The sequence below is a fragment of the Juglans regia genome, chromosome 11, assembly GCF_001411555.2.
Source record: "Juglans regia cultivar Chandler chromosome 11, Walnut 2.0, whole genome shotgun sequence".
Taxonomy (NCBI): domain Eukaryota; kingdom Viridiplantae; phylum Streptophyta; class Magnoliopsida; order Fagales; family Juglandaceae; genus Juglans; species Juglans regia.
In genome coordinates, this window is record NC_049911.1 from 17,854,850 (window position 1) to 17,880,741 (window position 25,892).

At 35.4% G+C, this 25,892-nt stretch overlaps 2 protein-coding genes across 2 annotated transcripts; both read left to right on the top strand.

The window, feature by feature from the left end:
• Positions 1-10,735: 10,735 nt before the first annotated feature.
• Positions 10,736-11,080, top strand: LOC108982489. The gene has a single exon (XM_018953917.1). It carries the CDS (start codon positions 10,736-10,738, stop codon positions 11,078-11,080), a length of 345 nt encoding a protein of 114 aa, XP_018809462.1.
• Positions 11,081-20,270: 9,190 nt separating this feature from the next.
• LOC108984438 (protein METHYLENE BLUE SENSITIVITY 1-like) lies at positions 20,271-21,001 on the top strand. Its single transcript, XM_018956436.2, has one exon. The coding sequence runs from the start codon at positions 20,420-20,422 to the stop codon at positions 20,732-20,734; it is 315 nt and encodes a 104-aa protein (XP_018811981.1). The 5' UTR covers positions 20,271-20,419; the 3' UTR covers positions 20,735-21,001.
• Positions 21,002-25,892: the final 4,891 nt, after the last annotated feature.

Sequence of the window (25,892 nt, forward strand, 5' to 3'; positions counted from 1 at the left end):
CCTAGCCATTCTAAAGGTGGCCAAAAGAGTGGGAATCTTAGAGTTGTATTAGAGACAAATTTGGGTGACCAACATTGTTAATGTGATAATAGGTCAACAGAAGCATAAACATAGTCAACTATTATCACATAAACGAGCGAATTAGGAAACAAAAACTCTAATCTTATAACTTATATAATATAAATGAGCTTTGCTACTCATCATCTCTACACACCATACACCATTTTTTTAATTTTTTATCTTTTTTTTTTTAAATTTTTTTAATTTTAAGTATTTCTAATTTAATTAAATTCTTCTATTCATCATCTACACATCACATATTTATAAAAGCTAATATATATATATATATATATGATGTAACAGCCCGCTAGAAATTCACTGGTGAAATTTCTATTGACTTTAAGAACCTTGTGAAAACTCCATTAGTTTTCACGAATCGACCAATTGCGCAGATTTTAGTCTGTCAACATAGTCAATTTTATCAATCGCTATGGTGCTAGAATATGAGTTTAATTATTTGAACTAGTTAGGAGTGTCAGAATGCGTTATGGTCTACGCCATTTGACTAAGTTGATTATTTAAGATTTTATGGCGCAATGGCTAATTTTCATAATTCTGAATGAAATATTTGTTCGAAATTGTGAAATTATTTTTAGGAACACTTCGGGGTTGAATTTCGATAAACGATTTTCACTATAGGTTAATATGAATATTTAGAATTTTTTAGTACTAATTTTATTATGTATTTTTTTTAGTGAATAGTAATCTCGATAAGCGCACTCAGTGCAGTGGTTTCAAAATCACAGTGTGGAATGTCTATATTAGACACTTGGCAAGATCTTAGCCACACATAGTGAATGGTATTAGACACTTGGTACAAAGAGGAACCACTAGATGGATTTGTGAAGGAAATCAAGGTGTGAGATCATGCCACCTAAGCAAAACTTTATTTCATCTTATCAACTAAATTGTACCAGACCAAAGATGGTTTCAATCCTAACGAAACCCTAAATGGTTGGAATCTAATTGAAATTTCAAAAGCTTGGTTGAAACCGAAACCCTTAATGGTTTCCCAAACTCTAAAGTTGGCCTCCAAACCCTTTCTAACCCGATCCCTAGCATTGTATTTAATCACTTGATTAAATCACTTCCACATGCTTATTAATTAATCAAATCATTGTTATGACATCATTATCTAACCTTTTAAACCTTAGAAATTTGATTGGGCTAAGAAAAATTGGTTTTGGGCTTGATAGCATCTAAAACCCTAACCAAACCACCTTTAAACCCCAAATTGAAGCCCACTTGGTTAGGGCTCACCAAGGCCCACGAATTTGGCCACCTTGGCAAAGCTTCTTGAAGAAGTTTCCTCCCCCACATGGCAGACCATCCACTGTCATTGGCTGCATCCATTTAGTGCCTTGATGTGAAGGAGAAGTCCACTCCATCAACCTCCATCTCTCACAGCTGCTGCAGGCAGTCCTTTGCCCTCATTACTCTCCATTTTATGTCACATAGTCAACTCCAATTAAGGGTCTTTCAAGCCCATAACTTCCCCCTCCAGGAGTCTAAAGTCATGCAAGACATACTTCTATCCATTTTATCACTTTTTTCCCCCCGTTCTTAGAAAAGAGCTCTCTCGGGCAGATTTCAGGGTCTTTTTGCATGGCCATTTCTGACCCTTTTTATGTCTTTTCTCGCAATTACTCCTTCATAAAAGTTGTTCTTATTTGAGTCTAGTTTCCTTAGATATCTTATTAGTCTCATTTCATACTAATTTGGTCAGTCAAAAGTATTTTTAACCATAGAAAGGTCATTCTAGGCGTGAATTTGGAAAGTATGATATGTTTTGGAATTTTTGACCAAGCTAGTGGACCTATCTTGGTCCGATAATTTTATGGAGTGTTGTTAGCATGTTTTAATGAATGTTAATTGAGGTTTTGTTGCATGAATAAAGCTTTTGATGATAGATTTCCTTAGATTTAGAAACTTGAAAACTGGAAGTGGAAAAACAGTTTTTGTTTTGTGAAAGTTTGAATATTCCATGGTTTAATCTTATTCCAAAGGCTTTGATATTTTTATATGATGATCCTAAGCTTATTACATACATGTTAGGATGTTATTTCTAAGATATTTAGTATTAGTTTTAAAAATATGATTTTCTATGCAAAAGGATTTCGGTTTGGTCTAAGATTTTATGTTTTTGGGTTAGATCCATGTGTTGTTGAATTTTAGACATGTGATTTTAAGTTTGATGGTTGTATCTTCTTTAGGACATATTTTTAAACCATGAGATGTTTTAGTTTGAAGATCACATGCCTTTAAGCCATGGATCAAGAGATTGATCAAAGTTAGTTGAGAGAAAAGTTTCTGTTTTTGGACTAAGTTTAAAACCAAAAAACTCCAAGTGTTGTTTTGTGATTTTGGTGACTTTTTTTTGATGATTTAAATCATGGTTGATCTTAGGATGATGTTATGAATATGTTAGAAGTAAGATTTGATTTTTTTGGAATTCTTGGAGATGTTTCTATTAAGGCCAAAACTTGTGATTTAAGGGTTTACTTTTTGTTAAAAAGTTTGGTGTTGATGATTAGCTTTTCTTAAGGGATATTTTAAGTGTATTCTTTAAACTTAGGATAGGAAGATCCGTATTACAAAATTTTGGTTTAATCAAGGGTTTTGAAGATGGAATAAATTGCAACCAAAATCAAGAAAAATGGCCTATGAATGTTTCGGCCATTGTGAGTTTTTCATAGTTGTGAATGGTTTTAAATTTTTTTGAGTTGATATTTGAGTTTGACAAAATTTACATGAGGAATGTAAATTTTGGTAATTTTGGGAGTTAGGATGTGAAATCCTTAAGTTATGAGTAAAATGGTCATTTGCCTACATGTAGAGGGTAAAATGGTCATTTTACTCTAAGTTGTCCCTTTTCACTTTTCTATTTGTTAGTAATTAAATTTCTAACTTTTAGAATACCCTCTTATAGTTCCTCATGTTTACCGTTTTATTCTCGTAGAACGCGACGATCGAGATAAGTTAGCTCTTAACTTACTATCAGTTTACTGTGTATGTGTGATGGGTACGGGAACTACAATTTATGTTCGTATATTATACATGCCATGTCATCACATGTTTATCTATTACACGAATTTTTCTGCACAAAATATTTATTTATTACAAAATATATTATGTCCCATGTTACTATCTGTTGCAAGTATGTCACATTACGTATGCTATCTGTTACATGTATGTCATGTCACATAATATTCATTGTCACATATTATGCAATGTTACGAAATATTGTCTGTTACATGTTGTGTCATGTTACGAAATATTGAATGTTACATGTATGCCATGTTATGAAATGTTGTCTGTTAAATTTTATGTCATGTCTGTCGTCTTACGTTCATGTCACGTTACGCCACATTAGGACTTCTGTCGTTTATGTCACATTCATGTCACGTCACGTTACGAATTGTCATGTATGCAAGTTAAGTTATTCATGTCAATCACGACCCTAAGCGCTAGGATGGGGTAATAACCTAGTGGATCTCCTTTGTTTACGCTGGAGTGTCTAAATAGGTGTGAAATTCCTTAGGTTGACGAAGTACATTCAACAAGTTGCAAATGAGGCCTAACTAGTTGGTCACAAAAGCGCACTAGGCACTAACGCTGATGGAGCCACACATTATGTTCATGTGTTCACAGCAAATGTGGCACAAACAATTCATGGGACCACAACAACTGTGAAGCATGAAGTATGGAGCCACAACAACTGTGAAGCATACACTACGTGAGATACAGTAATTGTGACACATAGAATACATGGGGCCACAATAACTGTGGAGTACGTATTAATGCACTCACAACTAGTATAGACACCTGTGTTGTGATGCAGCAATCGGCAAGGACACACGGCTCAAGGGGCCCGTGTAGCACCCGTATGGTCACTTTATTAATTAAGTCTATTGAATAAGATTCCAAGTTCATGTATTTCACGTTCAAGTCATGTTTTATGTTATGTTATGTTCAAGTTTACGTTCATGTCAAGTTCAAGTTCATGTCAATCATGGTAACCTCATGAGATAAGAATACGCAATCATGGTAACTCCATGAGATAAGATTACTCAATCGTGGTGACCCCATGAGACAAGAATATATTTCAAGTTCATCTTTATGTCATGTTATGTTCAAGTTCACGTTCATGTTATGTTATGTTATGTTCACATTCACGTTATATTCCAAGTTCACATTAATATTATGTTATGCTCAGGTTTATATTATGTTCAAGTTCACATTCATGTTATGTCATGTTTACGTTCACGTTATGTTCCAAGTTCACATTTATGTTATATCATACTAAAGTTCATGTTATGTTCAAGTTCATGTTCAAATTATGTATGTGAGATCTCTAAATTTTGCATGTGTTTTTAATTCCATGTTATTTTAATTAATGTGTTATTTTAATTATGTTGTTTGTGTTATTTTACTCATGGTATTTTATTTTTGTTAATTTTATTTTACTTTAAGTGTGTTATTTTAAATATTTTATTTGTAGTGTTTTATTTTATTTCTTTGGGCTTATGTTTATGTGTTACTGGTTGTGGGTCGTGGGTGTGTGTGTTGTGTTAAACCAGCCCGTGTGGTTTGAACCTAACCCCTCCCACTATCTGGAACGACGCCGTTTGGAGGATTGCCCCTTAGGGTTTTATTTTCTTCTTCCTACGCCGCACGACTTCTTCCTTCTTCTTCTTCTTTCTTCTTCTATTTTCTTCTTCTGGTTTCTTCTTGTTCCAGCCAGCAGCTGCCGTGAGTCACTCATTCCATTTCCACCTCTTTCTTCCACCTCCTTCTTGCATGAACTCTCGGTGTCGTTCGGTGGAGGATCCATAGCTTGCTGTCGTGCATGCCGCTCCCCACGGCCACCACCTCTTTCTTCCGAAAGCTTCTCGGTGGAGTTGAGCATGGGTTCCGTGTGTGCTGTTCTTGCCGCCGCACCACGCGTCTACGCGATATGCTTATTCTCCTCCACGGCTTGCTGCCGTTTTTCTCTTCTTCTACCCGTGTGACACACGGGCACCTTCCACCGCCACATTTGGCCTATAAATAGGCCACGGGTTCCCCAAGTTTTGGGGTTCAGAGTTCCTCATTCTATATCTCTCTCTCTTAAGCTTTTCATCTCCTTGTATTTTGAGTGATTGTTCTGTAATTTTTTGTTGGTGAGTTTGAGAGTTGTGAAGTTATTGTCGTGCTTGGTTTGTTCTAAAATTGTGGAAAAATTCAATCAGTTTGTTGGTTGTTGTCGTGTAATAAAACTCAAATTTTTGGGCACTGCTCAACCGTGTGCCGTCGTTGTGCTGCCACTTTTGTCAACACTCCATTCCGCTTGATCTTCCAGATTTATTCCCTTTTCATGTATGTAATTTTCCAGTTTTAATTATATTGTTGTAAACTGTAACTGTTGGCATGTTGGATATTGGGCCGTTAAAATGTTAGGATATGATTATGGTTGGATTTGGTGTTGGGCCTTGGGCCGGATTGGAGGACGGGATTACGTGTGTAGCTGTGAAGTTATATTTTTGTATTTATTGAGAAGTTGTAAATGAGTTATTTAATTGTGTATTCCAATAAATTGTTGAAATGTATTTTTATCATCTTTAATAAATTGTGCTATGATGTCACGTTGTTCTATTTATAAATGAGACTGTTGTTGGTGCATGTGTTTCACAACCCCAAACCGAGATGAGGCATTATCTCGGTGGAGCTCCTCTGGTCACTCGGGAGTGTAACAGATTGACGTGATGCCCCCTGAGTGTTAGCAGGGCGACGACGAGAACGGACGAGATGGTAACGCTCTCGTACCGATTTCGTGACCTTTTGGCTTACGATGTTAGAAGATGCTTGGCCATGTACGCGTTGGGCGCGGAACTGGACATCACTTGTTACGAAGTTTCATGCACGGACGTTACCCGTGATGTGACGATGAGAGCCAGATCGTGCGGATGATCCATAGGGGAGACCGTGGTGCATTCTTATTAATTAATGGTTATAATTGGGCCAAAAATGAGATTTTTTATGAGAGTAGTTAAAAAATGTATTTTTGGAAAAAAGAACATATAGTGTTGTTTTATGTGGATTATGTTCGTATGGGGACACGTGTTATTTTTATATATCTCTTGGATGTTATTTTGGTTAATTACTTGTTGAGATGTCATAATCTTATTATGGTGTTTTACCCTACGGTTCTATTTTATGGAGTCGTAGAGTCTGACGTAGAGTCCGAGTATGAACCCGAGGGATCAGCTCCGCCAGAGGTTTGAGTTGCTGTGAGACTGTTCAGCATTATGGGATTTGTTTCCCTTATGTTATTTCCTGTTTTTAATTTATCTGTCGGATGACTGTTTAAATCATTATAAAGTTACTTTTTTATTTTTGAACAATTCTGGTACTTAAAAAAGGAAGACATTTTATTTCTCCGCTGCAAATATTATTTTGTACACTTATTGCATGATGTACACACTCTTGGCACTATCGTTGGGTTGCGTGATCCGTGTGGTCATCATCCCGGTGTCACGAACTCCACAAAAATAACACGTGGGGGTCGAGGGCGCCACAGGTGGTATCAGAGCGGTCTGGGTCTGGGTAAAACCGTAAAAATACTTAGGTGCAGTACCAGAAAATTTTATTGGATTTTAAATTGTTTATTTATTTTAAATATCGAGTTTTAAAAGACACGTTTTATCATAAAGATGGACCGATCGGGAATACCACATCCGAAACCTGAGAACGACTTGTCTCGTGTTGATGGGAATCTCGCTATGGCTAGAGCCGTAAACCGTATGACATAATTTCTTCAACAGAATTTTCTGCCGCAAAGGGAGCAACATATTGGTTGTCCATATGAGCGCTTTTTAGCTCATAGGACCCCTGCTTTTTCTGGGCAAGAGGATCCACTTCGTGCTGGGAGGTGGATTAGTGATCTCAAAAAGACATTTGAGATTTGTGGGTGTACTGAAGCTTAGAAAGTGTTATACGCAAGTTACCTGCTGCAAAGTGATGCAACTGCTTGGTGGGGACCAAGCAGGAGCTTTTAGAAATGGAGTAAGGATCTATTGCAGCGGTATCTTGGGCACGTTTTAAAAAGGAATTCAATGACCATTTCTTCCCGAACACTATGAGGAAGCAAAAGGCCCGAGAGTTTAACAATTTAGTGTAAGAGGAGATGACGGTAGAGCAGTATGCTCGGAAGTTTATAGAACTCGAAAAATTTGCTACGCATTTAATTGCCACAAAAGAGATGTGGATTGAGCGATTTCGGGAGAGTCTATGACGAGAGATTCGTAGACAGGTTGCTTGTCTGCAAATCCCGACCTTCCAGTAGTTGGTGGAGGTTGCTACGATTGCAGAGCAGGATTCATTGATCCTATTGCCGCTCCAATTAGACAAAAGAGAAGAAATTTTGAGGAAGGTAGTAGTTCCGGGTCTGCACCTAAGTTTACTACCAGGACTGGAGCCCGACTGCAGATGAACACCGGAGTACGAATGGGGGGACGAGCACCGGTATGTGGCAAATGTAATAGGTCGCATGTAGACGAGTGCCATTTGTCTGGGATTCAATGTTTCAGATGCGGGCAAAAGGGGCATCTTGCTCGTAATTGCCCTACCATGATTCAGGCGGACAGAGGCGGTTACTGTGGTGGAAGGACTACCCCAAGACCAACTGTTCAGGCTAGGGTGTACGCAGTGACCCCTGGTGAGGTAGATGATGAAGCTCCGGAGACTCAAAATGCTGGAGTCATCACAGGTAGAGTTCGACTGTTTGAATTTTATGCTTGCACTCTGTTTGACTCAGGAGCATCTCAATCATTCATATCTACCACTTTTGCATGGATGTGCAATTTAGTCTTTAAACCTTTACTGCAGTCTTTGGTGGTGAAGTTATCAAAGGAGAGACTGTTTGGTGTTCAAAGGTTACTCTAGGTTGTCCTCTGGTTATTAATTGAATGACTCTTAAGGCAGATTTGATAATGTTTAAGTTACTTGAGTTTTATATTATTTTAGGAATGGACTGGTTATATCAGTATTTTGCCAGTATTAGTTACCGTAGTCGGATAGTTAGTTTCTAACTACCCGGTGGGAAGTATTTAGAGTTTGCCGGAAGTAAGGTAAAGTCAAAACCTGCAGTTATATCTGCCATTCAAGCAAGCAGAGACGTGGCAAATGGAGCGGATGCTTTCTTGGTTCAAGTGATGTTTGCACTTTCGAAGAAGAAATATTTAGCAGATATTCCGATTGTGAAGGAGTTCTCCGATGTGTTTGTGGATGATTTACCTAGCTTGCCACCTGTTTGTGATTTGGAGTTCGCCATCGATCTAGAATCCGGTGCGGCACCAGTTCATAAGGCCCGGTACCGAATGGCGCCAGTGAAGTTAAAAGAGCTGAAAAGTCAACTGCAGGAACCGGTAGATAAAGGGTTTATCCAACCTAGTTATTCACCTTGGGGGGCACCAGTGTTATTTGTTAAGAAGAAGGATGGTACCCTTAGAATGTGTATAGATTACCAAGAGCTCAATAAGGTAACCATCAAGAATAAGTACCCCTTACCCCGAATTGATGATTTATTTGATCAACTCCAAAGTGCAACAACTTTTTCAAAGATTGACTTAAAGTCAGGATATTATCAATTGAGGATTAAGGATCAGAATATACCTAAGATTGCCTTTAGGTCTAGGTATGAGCATTATGAGTTTAAAGTGATGCCTTTTGGATTAGCCAATGCCCCTACAGCCTTTATGGATATGATGAATAGAGTATTCCGAGCCTATTTAGATTCCTTTTTTTATAGTTCTTATTGATGATATATTGGTCTATTCTCGAGAACCGGAACAGCACTCCAGTCACCTTTGATTGGTTCTGGGTAAGTTGAGAGAACATCAACTCTATGCCAATCTGAATAAATGTGAATTTTGGTAGGAGGAGATTAAGTTTCTTGGTCATGTTATGTCCCGGGATGGCGTAGCAATTGATCTAAAATCGAAGTTGTCTTGGCATGGCTGCATCCTTCAACATTGTACGAAATTCGAAGTTTCTTGGGACTTGCTGGTTACTATCGCAGGTTTGTGGAAGGCTTTGCTCGATTTTCTGGACCTCTCACTACTCTTACCAGGAAAAATGTGGAGTTTGTTTGGTCTGACAAATGCAAGAAGAGTTTTCAGGAGTTGAAAAAGCGGTTAACTACAGCACCTGTTTTGGCGCTTTCGGAACCTCACAAGCCAATTGTGGTTTTTAGTGATGCTTCCAAATTTGGTTTGGGATGTGTTCTTATGCAGGAAGGAAGAGTTGTGGCGTATGCATCCCGTCAATTGAAAGATCATGAAAAGAATTATCCCACTCATGATTTGGAGTTAGCAGCTGTGGTTTTTGCTCTCAAGATTTGGCAGTACTATTTAAATGGGGAGATTTGTGAAATCTACACTGATCATAAGAGTCTTAAACATCTTTTCTCGCAGAAAAATCTTAATATGACACAGAGGAGATGGTTAAAATTAATCAGTGATTATCAGTGTGAGATTAAGTATCATCTTGGAAAAGCAAATCTGGTTTCAGATGTGCTTAGTCGGAAATCTTATTCGATTGATGAGGCTGAGTCACCAGGGTTAGACTCTCTTCTTTTTGGTATGAGAAGACTTCTTGTTATGAGTTCCCAGCAGGAAGAGGTGTTGACTTCAATTCATGATATCCGAGTTCTTGATTTTGAGGAGTTAAAGACTCTGCAGGAAAATGATTCTAAGTTATTAGACATTAGAGAAAGAGTCAAGAAGTTGCAACGACCCGCGCATTTCAGTCTAAGCAAAGATGATATTCTTTTATTCCGAAATCGTAGGGTGATTCCTACAGATTCAAAATTTAAAGAAAGAATCTTGACTGAGGCCCATGCAACTCCTTATTCAGTTCATCCTGGAAGTACAAAGATATACCAAGACTTGAAGAAAAGTTTTTGGTGGGAAGGGATGAAGAGAGACATTGCTTTGTTTATTGAAAAATGTACAACTTGTCGGCAGGTTAAAGCTGAGCATTAGAGGCCTACTGGCTATCTTCAACCACTCCATATTCCCGAGTGGAAATGGAACGACATCGCAATGGACTTTGTAATAGGACTACCAAGGACGCCTAGTGGGAAGAATTCCATTTGGGTAATTATTGATCGGTTGACCAAGAGTGCCCATTTCTTACCTATTTCTAACACTGATACTTTGGGAAGTTGACTCGGTTGTATATCAAGGAAATTGTGCGTCTCCATGGAATACCCAAGAGTATAGTGTCAGATAGGGACCCACGATTCACATCTCACTTCTAGAAGAGTTTGCAAATAGCTTTGGGCACCAAGTTGAAATTCAACACTGCTTATCATTCTCAAACTGACGGCCAATCAGAACGCACTATTCAGACCCTTGAGGAAATATTGCGAGCATGTGTTTTGGATTTTAAGGGAAGTTGGGAAAATCATCTGTCGCTTATAGAGTTTGCTTAAAATAACAGTTTTCAAGCGACTATTCAAATGACCCCTTATGAAGCTTTTTATGGGAGGAAGTGCAGATCTCCCTTATTTTGGGATGAAGTTGGCAAAGGAAACCTACTTGGACCAGAAATTATTCAGGAGATGAGAAATCAGGTTCAAGTTATAAGAGACAAGATGGCAGTTGCATAGGGTCGTCAAAAAAGTTATTCGGACATGAGGAGAAGAGATCTATTATTTAAGGAAGGTGATTGGGTTTATCTCAAAGTTTCTCCAATAAAAGGCGTTAAGCGTTTTGGTAAAAAGGGGAAACTTAGCCCGAGATATGTTGGCCCTTTTCAAATTCTAGATAAGGTTGGACTTGTTGTTTACCGTATTGCCTTACCAGAATATTTTGGAGAGATTCATGATGTTTTCCACGTGTCGTCATTGAAGAAGACCTTTGGAGAACAAGAGCCACGTTTCGTTGACCCCGGAAGCATTCGACTCCGGCCGGATCTCACATATGAAGTTGTTCCAACTCAGATCTTGGACAGAAAGGAGCAACAATTGAGATCCTAGACTATACCTTTAGTTATGGTATCTTGGGGAGATCCTTTGGCTCAAGATTATTCATGGGAGAGAGAGACAGATATGAGAAAGTTCTACCTTTACTTGTTTGGGTAGTTTGGAAAGTTTGTTTTCTCAAACTTGTTTTGAGCTTTGTGTTGTATCTGTTTTTGGAATCAATGAAGAACTTGCTAATTTCGAGGACGAAATTTCTTTTAAGTGGGGGAGGTTGTGAGATCTCTAAATTTTGCATATGTTTTTAATTCCATGTTATTTTAATTAATGTGTTATTTTAATTATGTTGTTTGTGTTATTTTACTCATGGTATTTTATTTTTGCTAATTTTATTTTACTTTAAGTGTGTTATTTTAATTATTTTATTTGTGGTGTTTTATTTTATTTTTTTGGGCTTGTGTTTATGTGTTACTGGTTGTGGGCCATGGGTGTGTGTTTTGTTAAGCCAGCCCGTATGCAAATTGGACCCAACCCGTACGCCAAGCAAGCCCTGCCAGTGCGGTTTGAACCCAACCCCTCCCACAATCTGGAACGATGCCGTTTGGAGGATTGCCCCTTAGGGTTTTATTTTCTTCTTCCTACGCCGCACGACTTCTTCCTTCTTCTTCTTCTTTCTTCTACTATTTTCTTCTTCTGGTTTCTTCTTGTTCCAGCCAGTAGCTGCCGTGAGTCACCCCTTCCATTTCCACCTCCTTCTTCCACCTCCTTCTTGCATGAACTCTCGGTATCGTTCGGTGGAGGATCCATAGCTTGCTGTCGTGCATGCCGCTCCCCACGGCCACCACCTCTTTCTTCCGCAAGCTTGTTGGTGGCGTTGAGCACGGGTTCCGTGTGTGCTGTTCTTGCCGCCGCGCCACGCGTTTGCACGATATGCTTCTTCTCCTCCACGACTTGCTGCCCTTTTTCTCTTCTTCTACCCATGTGACACACGGGCACCTTCCACCGCCACATTTGGCCTATAAATAGGCCACGGGTTCCTCAAGTTTTGGGGTTCCGAGTTCCTCATTCTATATCTCTCTCTTAAGCTTTTCATCTCCTTGTATTTTGAGTGATTGTTCTGTAATTTTTTGTTTGTGAGTCTGAGAGTTGTGAAGTTGTTGTCGTGCTTGGTTTTGTTCTAAAATTGTGGAAAAATTCAATCGGTTTGTTGGTTGTTGCCGTGTAATAAAACTCAAATTTTTGGGCACTGCTCAGCCGTGTGCCGCTGCCACTTTTGTCAACACTCCCTTCCGCTTTATCTTCCAGATTTGTTCCCTTTTCATGTATGTAATTTTCCAGTTTTAATTATATTGTTGTAAACTGTAACTGTTGGCGTGTTGGATATGGGGCCGTTAAAATGTTGGGTTATGTTTATGGTTGGATTTGGTGTTGGGCCTTGGGCTGGATTGGAGGACGGGATTACGCGTATAGCTGTGAAGTTATATTTTTGTATTTATTGAGAAGTTGTAAATGAGTTATTTAATTGTGTATTCCAATAAATTGTTGAAATGTATTTTTATCTTCTTTAATAAATTGTGTTATGATGTCACGTTGTTCTGTTTATAAATGAGATTGTTGTTGGTGCGTGTGTTTCACGACCCCAAACCGAGATGGGGCATTATCTCGGTGGAGCTCATCCGGTCACTCGGGAGTGTAATAGACTGTCGTGACGTCCCCTAAGTTGTAGCAGGGCGACGACGAGAACGGACGAGATGGTAACGCTCTCGTACCGATTCCGTGACCTTTTGGCTGGCGAGGTTAGAGGATGTTTGGCCATGTACGCGCTGGGCGCGGAACTGGGCGTCGCTTGTTACGAAATTTCCTGCACGGACGTTACCCGTAATGTGACGATGAGAGCCAGGTTGTGCGGACGGTCTATAGGGGAGACCGTGGTGCATGCTTATTAATTAATGGTTATGATTAGGGGTGATAAACTGTCCGATTGGACCGATCGTTTCGGTCCAGACCGGACCGAACCGAGACTTAGACCGGTCCGGTCCGGTCCACGTTTTAGAGGACTGAAACTTTTCGGTCCGATCCACGGTCCAGGATTTTTCCAGACCGAACCGGACCGGACCGAATGAAAAAAAAAATATATATTTTATATATAATAATTGTACAATTAACAATATAAATTTTTAAATATATTATTAATACTTGTTAATATTCTATAAATTAATAATATTTTTTATATATCTTCATCTAACCTATTACTATTAACAATATAAAATTTTAAATATGTTATTAACACTTGTTAATAATCTATTAATTAACTAATATATAATATCAATTAGTTAATTATATAGTAATTATATAAATTAATAATATAATGTTCATCTAATTTATTATTATTGACCATATAAAATATTTTTTTATTGAATTTGTTACATAATCCACATTAATAAGTTACTTAATTTAATTTAGTATTTTATTTTTATTAATTATTTAAAAAAACAAAAATTACGGCGGACCGGACCGGACCGGACCAATAGCTATCGGTCCGGTCCGGTCCCTTTGGGCGTTTGGTCTGGTCCAGTCCAAAAAAATGATGGACTAAAAATATTCAGTCTATCGCCGGACTGGACCATTGCAACCCTAGTTATGTTTGGACCAAAAATAGGTTTTTTGGCGAGAGTGGTTAAAAAGGGTATTTTTGGTAAAAAGAACATATGGTGTTGTTTTATGTGGATTATGTCCGTATGGGGACACATGTTATTTTTATATATCTCTTGGATGTTATTTTAGTTAATTAATTGCTAATATGTCATAATCTCATTGTGTTGTTTTACCCTACGATTCCGTTTTATGGTGCCGTAGAGTCTGACGTAGAGCCCGAGTATGAACCAGAGGGATCAGCTCTGCAGGAGGTTTGAGTTGCTGAGAGACTGTTCAGCATTATGGGATTTGTTTCCCTTAAGTTATTTCATGTTTTTAATTTATCTGTCGGATGACTGTTTAAATCCTTGTAAAGTTATTTTTCTGTTTTTGAACAATTCTAGTACTTAATAAAGAAAGACCTTTTATTTCTCTGCTGCGAATATTATTTTCTACACTTATTGCATGATGTACACACTCTTGACACTATCGTTGGGGTGCGTGATCCGTGTGGTCATCATCCCGGTGTCACGAACTCTACAAAAATAACACGTGGGGGTCGAGGGCGCCACAATGTATGTTCACGTTCATGCTATGTTTCAAGTCCATGTTATATTTGAAGTCCATGTTATGTTTCAAGTTCACATTCATGTTATGTTGCTAGTCCATGTTATGTTTTAAGTTCACGTACATGTCATGTCATGTCAAGCTAAGTTTCAGTTTCAGTTTCAGTTTATGTTATGTCATTTATGTCATGTTGTATGTCAAGTTATGTTATGCTTACTTGTGACTTTGATTATGCATTCATGTTTTTACTGTCATGCATGCATCATTAACTTGTGTGGAAGTTTCCTGTTAACTTGCTGAGATTTGTAATCAAATCTCATCGTGGTAGTCCCAACTACCATTCCCTCTTAATGGTAGGCGATGTGTCAGGATCAGAGCAGGAAGCAAACACTAGCAGACTGGAGGAGGCTAACGAGACGCCGTAGACGCAACACGAAACTTGCAGCCTCCATAGTTAGGTCTTTGGATAGTATTCCGGCATCGTTCGTCGAGTTACGCGAGTTACTCAACGAACTAGCCCAATAGTATATTTTGACAATGTAATTATGGAGCCAGGTGTCCGTTGTTTTGAGATTACAGTCTTCTAATACCCGTGCTGTAATCATAGATGTTTTAAGTATGCATGGTTTATGTTTTAATAATTTGGGATATTATAAGTTTGGTGCATAGTATTGCTAAAAAGAAAATAATTATCCACTGTGAATATTACATAATGCTAGATACATGTTAGGAACATTACATCTTATATGTCATAAACGGGATAAATAACCTTGTATTATATGATTCGATATTTCAAATGTCTATCCAATCATAAGCAAAATCTGAAAACGTCACATATAATATAAAAATGATCAATATAACTTTTCAATATAAATTAGGTGGAGTTAGAGCGAAAGATATTATCCACCACACCACTTGGTGCATGGGAAAGGGTGATCTTTTAAATTTTATTTTTAGTTGACGTGACATTGTTTTGTTTTATTGTTGAGCTGTCAAATTTCAAATACAATTGGCAATATGTCGCTACTAAGGTTTCGTTTGGATCATTAACTACTTTCAATTCATTTCAACTCATCATTACAATTTTTTCAAATTTTAACATAAAATATAATAAACAATTCAATTTTTTTAAATCCTAAAATAATAATAATATTAAAAAATAATATTCTAATAATATTTTATCATCTCAACTCAACTCAACTCAACTCACTTCAACATCTAAACTCACCCTAAGTCTTTATTTTTAGAGGTAAATGAGTTGAAATTAAAATTAAAAAAAATATTATTAGAATATTTTATATATATATATATATATTTTTTGAAATTTTAAAAAAGTTAAATTGTTTATTTTATTTTATGTAAAAATTTAAAAAAAATTATAATAATGAGATAAGAGATTTTCAAAATTTTAGGTTTTAATCTTGAAAGCAAACTAGGCCTAAGACAATGTCACTTTTAGTACATAGGATTATGGACAGTAATTTAAATCCGTTTAGATTCAGAAATTGTTTAATCTCATCTCATCTCATCATTATAATTTTTTTAAATTTTTACACAAAATATAATAAATTTTTCAAATCTCAATTCAATTTTTTGAAATCTTAAAATAATAATAATATTAAAAATTGATATTTTAACAATATTGTTTTCAATTTTAATCCTTCATCTAAAACCATCCCATCTCATATTTGAATCCAAACCAGTCCTTGATGTTAGGAATGAAATTTAAATAGATAAATTTTACACCGATCTTTTATAAATCATTTCTACAATAAATATAACAAACCCACATATTTATTGGAATTCGTACAAATAATTTCTATAATAAATATAACAAACCCACTTATAATAAATCATTACAAGACATTTGTATATTTCACAACTATAAATATTATTTTTTTAAAATAATATAAAATTTAACTATTATTTTAATATTTAATTATTATATTTTTAATTAAAAAATATCAATGATGCCATCTATGCCTCTGATGATGGATTCATTTCAATAAATAATGATATTATTATAGTCACGACAGAGGGAAACTAAACTCTTTTAAAAACATATATATATATATATATATATATATATATATATATATATTATACGATTCCTAAATTTAGAATATAAATTAAAATCTCTTGATTTTTGGTAAATATGACATCCAAGCTTAGCTCGATTTTGAAATAGAGAACATCTTCAAGTCTTCTTGTAAATGATGTGTCACATAACCGGTCGCAATTGTTAATCTGCAAATCGTTAAGTGGACGGCACGGTGCGCCTGTAACCCATATGATACTTAAGTCAGCAATAAATTAGAGATAATAATTTAAAAATGCTAAATCCGAAATTTAAAAGATACCTATTGACCCAATATATAGGTAATGAGAATATTGGATGAGTACCATAAATTAATTGACTTTGCATAACACTTAGCCATTAGAAAACTTATCCCTGATGTATCGGAATTATTTAATCACCACGTTATCCATATTCATAATGAGGTTTATCCCTCCCTAATAATAAGGATATATAGGGTCTTTGTTAAGTTACACGACTCCTTTGCGTAGCTATTATTTATGGATGATGGGTCTTGAGCTCCTAATTTGGATTAGATCAATATTAACTCCTTCACTTTTATCTAGGGCTGCAAATGGTCTGGTTCGGTCCGGTCTGGCGATGAACTGAATATTTTCGGTCCATCATTTTTTCGGACCAGATCGGACCGAACACCCAAAGGGACCGGCCTAATTTTTTTCTATTTTTTTAAATAATTAATAAAAAAAAATTATTTAAAATACTAAATTAAATTGAGTGACTTATTAATGTGGATTATGTAACAAACTCAATAAAAAAATATTTTATATGGTCAATGATAATAAATTAGATAAAAATTATATTATTAATTTATATAATTACTATATAATTACTAATTGATATTATATATTAGTTAATTCATAGAATATTAACAAGTGTTAATAACATATTTAAAATTTTATATTGTTAATAGTGATAGGTTAGATGAAAAAATATATATAAAATATTGTTAATTTATAGAATATTAACAAGTATTAATATTATATTTAAAAATTTATATTGCTAATTATACAAATATTATATATAAAAAATATATTTTTTTTTAATTTTTCATTCAATCCGATCGGTCTGGTCTGGTCTGAAAAAACTCTGGACCGTGGACCGGATCGAAACTTTTTGATCTTCGAAAATGTGGACCGGACCGGTCTAACTCTCGGTCTGGTCCGATCGGTCCGTTTGGTCTGACCGGACCGTTTATCACCCATACTTCTATCAATTTTAGATCGAAATTCGTTCATGTCAATCCCAAAAAATGTGAAAAGGATGACAGAATACGTAAACCTAAGATGAAAAATAGGAAAGAAAAAGGAAATCGCATGGATCCCATGGACGCATAAGTTCATAACCACATGCATGGAGGGCCCTCACTCCCATGCTCCTCTCCTTAATATGTGATCATCCTTCATAATATAAAGGATTAGTTAAATTTACAATCGAAGTTTCATAAAATTTACTATAATGTATAATTTTTTTTAATAATTAAAGATCAATTTTTACTCAAATTAGTATATTATGTTGGTATACGTGAGGCATGTTTGTGTAATGAGAAGAGATGAGAGTTATGTGGATAGTGAAATAGTTTGAGATAAGATATTAAATATTTGTATTGAGTTTTGAAAAATGAGAGAGTGAAAATGAATAAAAATATTATAAAGTTAAAAAATTATTTGATTATGATTTTTTAATATTATTTTTATTTTAAAATTTGTATTATTTTTGATGTTTTGTTTCGAAATTTGAAAATGTTGTAATATTTTGATGAAAAAGTTGAATATTTGAAATTGAAATATGTTTTATGTTTAAGTGATATTTAAGAAAGAAATTATAATAAATTTTGAAATGAGATATAAAGAAAAAAATTAAGGGGAGGGGTCAAACATATATTTAATATTTAAATATTAATTAATTTTTTTATATTATATATTCTAATTTATATATTATACTATAATATAATTATAATAATAACTAATTATACTAATTATAATAATAACAATATTTATTATACCATATCTCGCTTCCCAAATATAATCCTAGACTTGGCGAGGGTTCATTGGGAAGATGAGATCCCCTTCCATCTACCTTGGGCGATAAGGTCAAGGTCTCTATCCTAGCACCAATAGGAAACGATAGATCTCCTCTTCTCCACGTAGGCTTATGAAGGATTTTTTTTTTTTTTTTGTGGGAATATTTCTTTTTCTCTAAACTTGATTAAATGGCAAATACGGATATTTACCTGAGCATGGCAAAGGCCTTGAATTTATCGAATTAATTTTAATTTTTAATAAAAAGTATAGATGCATGGATTAAAGCTCATAGACTCTACTAAATAGATTTGATTAGGGAAAGTGTTAGATTTATAAAGAGATATAATAAAAGTAAATTTATAAATTGATATGATTTAATTTAATACGTCATATTTATTTTATAATAAAAATTATATCAATTTACAAAATTATTTTTATAAAATCTTTTCATAAAATTTTAAACAATATTAGGAGAGCGACCTTGTGTAGAGCCACAAAAGTAATTGTAGATGTAAATAAATAATACTACTCGATATGGTCTCAAGATCAGCTTGACTAAATTCGTTTATTTTTTATTTTTTGAAAGTCAATTCATTTATTAAATGAACAACTTATGAGGATAAAATTATGATGGATTATTAAATAATATTTGTATAAAGTTAAACTCAACTCATATAAGTTCATATAAACCTATATAATTTTTCGTATTTATTATTTTATATGATTATTTTTAATTTAATAATGAGAATATTTTAAATATTAAAAAAAATAAGAGGGAGTTATATTCTATTATATTGTACATGTTGAATGAACCCTCGTGTTCATTGATATATGTATATAATAACTATATATAGAAATTTATAAAAACTCAAAATTTATTTTTCAAAATTGATAAGCAAAATTATAAGATAGAATATAAATAATTTATTTTGTTAAAATTCAAATAACTCGTACATAAGTTTAAACTCACTCATTATTTAATCAACTATGTATAAACAAACATAAAAGCAACTCAATAAAAAACTAGAATTGTATTTAAATAAAAACTAAACAAATAATTCTTGATCAACCAATACTTTTTATTATTTGGATCCATTGAAATAAATAAGTGAGTTTGGTTACTTCAACTCATTTCAACTTATCATTACAAATTTTTCAAAACTCAATACAAAATATAATAAACAATTCAATTTTTTCAAATCTCAAAATAATAATAATATTAAAAAATAATATTTTATCATTTCAACTTAACTTAATTCAACTCAATTTAACATCCAAACGTAACCTTAAACTTGTGATACATTAGACTCATTTTACTTGGGATCTTACTAGAGTGTATAAACTTTGTACATTTCTTTTGATAAAGTGAATAAATATAATATTTATATAAAACATTAAATTTTTAATAATATACTTAATTTAAAATAAATGTACAACGGTTGTAGAATGCTAGAGTACTCTTAATAGATTCTTTATCCTATTATTTAAAATACATCATCAAAATTTACTTTTTTTATTTTACATATTAACTTTTACAATATGTCATCTATCAGTTTATTTATTTTTTCTCTATATCATTTAAGTATTATTTTTTTATTCTTTTTAAATATTTCATTTCAATCAATAAATTTATAATATCTATATATATTTTTATATTTGTAATTTATTTATAAAATAATTCAGTCTTATACACGTAAATATATATATATATATAAGTCAAATAAAAAATTTAAAATAATATCAAAATATGAAAAAATTAGTTTAACAATATTTCTAAGATATTTAAAAAAATATATATGTATTTTAAATGATGTATAATAAAAAAAAAATTATTTACATGATAAATAAATAATAATAATAATAAAAAAAAAGGGAGTAGAGAACTCATCTACCAAACACAGATGCCAATATATATATGTCTTTATTTGTGTGATATTGAGAGATAATCTCACACGCCTCCACCAAGCAAGCCTTTTCCGTCCCTTTCTCCTTCCCACTAGGGTTTTCTCAAACAACCACTCCTAGCCGTCCATTTCTTCCTCCTCTCTCTCTGAGCCGTCGGTTTAGATTCTGACGATGACGGGAAAGGCTAAGCCGAAGAAGCACACGGCGAAGGAGATCGCGTCGAAGGTCGACGCGGCAACGACGAACCGGGGCGGTGGGAAGGCCGGGCTTGCTGATCGTTCCGGCGTGGAAAAGGGCGGGCACGCCAAGCTCGAGTGCCCGCACTGCAAGGTGACGGCGCCGGACATCAAGTCTATGCAGATCCACCACGACGCCAAGCACCCGAAGGTCGCCTTCGACGAGTCCAAGCTCGTCAATCGCCACGCCACCGTTGCCGCTGACACCTCCAAGCCCCGTCCTGGTATCCGCGGCAGCTTGAAGAAGTGAAAGAATGATTAGCCAATCGTTACGTCATGTCCGCAATGTTCCTATCGCTGTCTTTTTTCGGTTGGGGTTTTTCTTTTCTTTGATCTCTTAAAGTTAAGTAAGCGATTGGCTTGCACTTTAGTGTGTTTGGAATGTATATTGTCTGCCTTAACGATGATGATGGTGATGATCTCTATGATGATGGCTACTTGTTATGAACTCGTGAAAATAAATTATGTGATGTGCTTAGTTAATTGTATGCTATGATTATTATGTGGGGTTATGGTACATGGGAATTGAGAGTACTTTTTTTTTCGTAATGATTTTAACTCGTAGTTGGGTTTTGTAGATCATTTTGGGAGAAAATGCATGGAGAATCATTTACATATATGTGGTAGCTTGTGTTTGTTATACAGTAAAACATTTTCTTGAGCTCAAATGTTTTTTGGTAGATAAGAAATTTGGGGTAACTTTGGTTTCAAGTAACAATCAATCCCAGGTTTGAATTGAGGAAATGTAATGTATTCATATAGTTTGTTGCCCTTTGACTTTATGGTGATTTATTCGTGCGTAGAAAGTGTTTTTTTTTTTTCCTTCCTTTGGGATCATGCCAATTTTTTTATAATATGGTCGGGAGTTTGGTTCATATGTCTTTCTACTTGGTCTATGTCTAAGGTTCGGTAATAGGTATGAAGGACCCATCTCATTTGGTTAACTTGAGCCTTTGAGCTTCAGTTTGAGTTATTTTAATTGATTTAATGCTGTTGTGGTGGGGTGGGGGTTGCTAAAGCATTAGTGTATACTGTTGTTTAGAATGCTATAGTCAGTGTGGAAAGTCTCTTGGGCTCTTGGCTTTGGTTTTTCATTCAACTTTTGCAACTTAAGGACTAATAAAGTTAAACTCAGTCCAGTTCTTGTGCTCTATCTTAATTGTTTGGGATCCCTTTTGTTTTAGGGTTTTCCGAAGTCTCTATTTGCAATCTAAAATAGGTGTTTAGACTTTTAGTTAAGTTGCCAACATAGTTTGTGACTCTGAATAATATTCGGTTTCTTCATATTTGCATCATAAATTCCATGTCCTAAGTTTTCTAGTAGATAAAACAATGCACATGGAAGCCTTGAAGACCATGATATTCAGTGTTTTAGGTTTGGATGCATGCGGTTAATCGGAAGTAATGGTCATTAATACTAACTTTATTGTTGAAGTGTTTTTAGCTGATATTTATAGGAGCAGCAGATTTTTTTTGATGACGTGGAATCCTGGAGACCGTGCAAATGCAATGTGTCTTTTACCCAATTAAATCCCGCCACTTCATGCGAATGAGGTAAATTATTGACTTTTTACCAGTGGGATGTGCCCCTAGAAATTCCTTGCATCCAAGCGCAGACTTGAGGGGAGCATACCCCCCAAAACCAAAGCCATTTCCTTTTGAGCCAACCCCTATGGGTTGCTAGGGGTTCGAGCTTACAACTTCGCTAGGCTTGCCATCCAAACCAAAACATGGTGCTTCTTCGAGTAGGTTCCTTGTTTATCTGAGGGTTTTACTTTAACCTTTGTCTAAGGTAAGAGGAGTTAGTTGCTAAGGAGGGATAAACAAGTAAGAACAAGGCTTGTTCAAGAAATGACTGTATATAGCATATGCGAAACTTGTGCATACCCCTGAATTGATTATGTCTTGAAGTTTGTGATGGATTAAGTTCTTTGTAAGTCAAGATGTTATCTGTATTTCTCAATTATTTCATTAATATAAAGAGTGTTTGTTGCTTGCAATCATTGTATAAATCAAATGTTGTTCTTTTTCTTCTTTTGATGGTTGGTTGATGCTGCTAAAAACTGCGGTATTTAAGAGTTTGGGGCCTTGGACTGTTTTTTCATACTCTCCATTGATGCTAATGGAGACCACAACTCTTACACAGCATTTTTTAGCACCATCAACCAATGACGTTTGAGCTGTGGAAGATTGGCAGATTTATGGTTCATGGTTGCGTTTGCATGGTTGGCTGATGTTGTTTTTCTTTTCTTTTTTTCTTTTTAGAGAAAAAATGCAAATGGAATAAATACTTGGTTTAGTCATTTCTTAAACCGTCCAGATCATAATTTATATGCTATGATATTTTCCCCATTTATGGTCTCCATGCATGCAAAGTGCAAATGAAGTATGAGTTGTGGAAGGCTGACAGATTAGAAATCAGAGACGCATTTCTGACTTCTTAAATATTAGCCATGTCGATACTTTTGGAGGCACGGTTATGAAGTTGAGTATTGCTACTGGCTATCTGAAACTTAACTTACTGCTCAAATGACTTTCTTGACGGCTCATGTAATTTAAAATATAAAATAAAAAAAACGTATTCATAGCAAAAGTGTGTTTAAGAACACAAAAAGATAAATATTGAAACTCTAGATTTCTTTTATTATTTTTGTGTTTGTGTATTTTATTCTATTTTTATTTTTATAATAAACCACACGGCGAAAGGGCTATCTTCGCAATAAATTTCAGATGTTCCAAGTACCATTATTCTATGAAGTGTAGTCATAAATCAATGTCTTACATTTTGATTCTCTCTATTTATTTAAACAAATTGAAAATAGCTAGAAACACAAAAGAATCTCACAAGAAGGGATCCTACAAGCTGAAGGGGCACTGTGCCTCGTTAGTTTAAGTTAAGAGGTTATTTTTCTCCTTCTCCACCCCCCCTCCCCCACCCCCCAAGCTTATGTTGTGTGGTGCGAAGTGAACTGGTATCTGGAAGTATACTTGCTAAGACCGTGAGGCCCATATGTAACACCCCGCTCCTTTCTTCTTATGTACGCTTCTTCTTTTTGACGTACGTTCATTCTTTCTGACGTAAGTAAATTTTGAGGATAGAAATTATGTGATTGGCTGCCCCTTCTATCTAGTGACTGCGAGCCTCGTCATGCGTGCTGAACCCCAATGGCGTATTTTCAAAGATATTATGTAACTTCTAAGGCACGCCCAGTATTTTAGTTGTACTGGTAATATTTATAAGGAGTATTTTCAGTATTATTAAACTAAGTTTGATTTTAAATAAGACAATTATAATATTTTTGAAGAGTTCCAAAAATATTATAATTGTCGGAAATCATTTTAATATCAATTATTAAAATAATTCCAGTTATTTAAAATATTATAAGATTTAAATTATGTTGAAAGCTTTAATTAATTAAATAGTTTTATTATCTTAAATATATTAAATAAGACTTCATCATTTTATTAATGATGAAGGAATATCTTTTTATAAACTAAAGTTAGTTTAAATAATATTCTACCTTAATTTCTCTAAGTGCTTTTAATTAAGTTAATGTTTACGTATTTTCAAATCAGTGTTTTAATACTCCACCATTATATCGTTTTGAAGATCCCAATATGAAGGGACTGGATTAAATACCCAGTCCCCTCTTCCTTCTCCCTCACTTTTCCCTCCCCTCTCTCTCCCCTCCCTCTCATTCAGCGTACGTCGTATGCAGCTCTCCCCTATGCCCGATTCCTCCACTGCCCAGCTCGGTGTTGCCATGCGCGGTGAGCCTTACTGCCCCTTCCACCGACACCACCTTACTCCGACGAGTACCCCTACACCGGTCTCCCCCTCTCATGCTCTCGCTTCCTCTCTCTCGGCAGTGCATAGCCCGAATGGGCTTGATGTTGCTACGCCGCCGTGCACCATCCTTTACCGCCACCACCTCCACGGTAGCCTCCCCTCCCACTGGCCATCCTCCTCAAGCGAGTTATGCCTCCATCTGTCTGCCATTTGCCCCCATGAAGTCCACCTCTTTCTTGCATAGGTTCTCTACACCCACGGTGGAGCTCCACCTCCTCCGACCACCGCACCACCACCGAGACCTCATTTGGCCACCACCGACCCATCCCAACCACCCATGGCCCCAATCTGCCACCTACCTCACTCTCCCTCACTCTTTCACGGCATCTCTCCCTCTCACACACGACCAGTTTCCCCTCCACCACCGTGCCACCACCACCGAGCCTCCACAGCTCCACCAGCAACCTCCTTTGGTCTAACCCTATGTGGTGGGCAGCCACTATGCACGGTGGATAGTCATTGAGCGTGACTGACCGCCACTGCACACGGCCAAATCCGCCGTGCTACGCTCGTTGCCACCATCACAAGGCCACCATGAGCCCTTCCAAGACCACGCCTAGCTATCCAACCACCTAAATAGTCACCATACGCAGTATAGTCACCCCGTACGTTCCTTCCAACATCATCGACTTTGACGGTCAACAAACAAAGCACGGGTTATCCCGTCAATGGTATAACCCTCTATCCCTCGTTATTTATGTTATTAGTTGATTGGTTAGGTTGTGGAATGTACTGTTAGTATTATGGAGTTCGTTGTGTAGTATAGAGATGTGTTGTGCTGTGAAGTGTGGTTGTGAAGTATGTGTTGTAGTGATGATGTGACGTTGTGTGGATTGGGAAGAATACACGTGGAGTGTATTCTGTGTGGCGTAGGGTAATGTGAAGGGAGTACATGTGGAGTGTACTCCAAGTAGTGGAGTGATGCACCATATGACATGTATGCCATAATGGTGATGTGGCGTAATGTGTATGAAGGGAGTACACGTGGGGTGTACTCCATGTGATGGAGTGATGCAACATATGGTGTGTACACCATAGTGGTGATGTGGCGAAGCGTGTTTAAAGGGAGTATGCGTGGAGTGTACTCCATGAGGTGCAGTGATACACCTATATTAGTATTAGTTATTATTAATACTATATATTATAGTATTATACTAATAGTGATATTAATACTATATATAATTATAGTGATTAGTATAACTATATTAGTATTAGTTATAGTGATTTAGTATAACTATATAATATATTAGTATAAGTTATAGTGATTTAGTATAGTTTTAATACTATAAGTTATAACTATAGTCTATATTAGTATTAGTATTAGTTATAGTGATTAGCATAACTATATATTAATATTTGCTATAGTGATTTTAATTTAGTATAACTATATAATAGTATTAGTATAAATATTATTATATTACACTAACTATATCACTGATAGTTAGTGTAATATAATAATAGTATTAGTATGAATATGTTGAGAATTTATTAGGTCAAAAAATATAATTAATACAAGATATTGTTATATAAAATTTATATGAATAATACTTTAGTTATT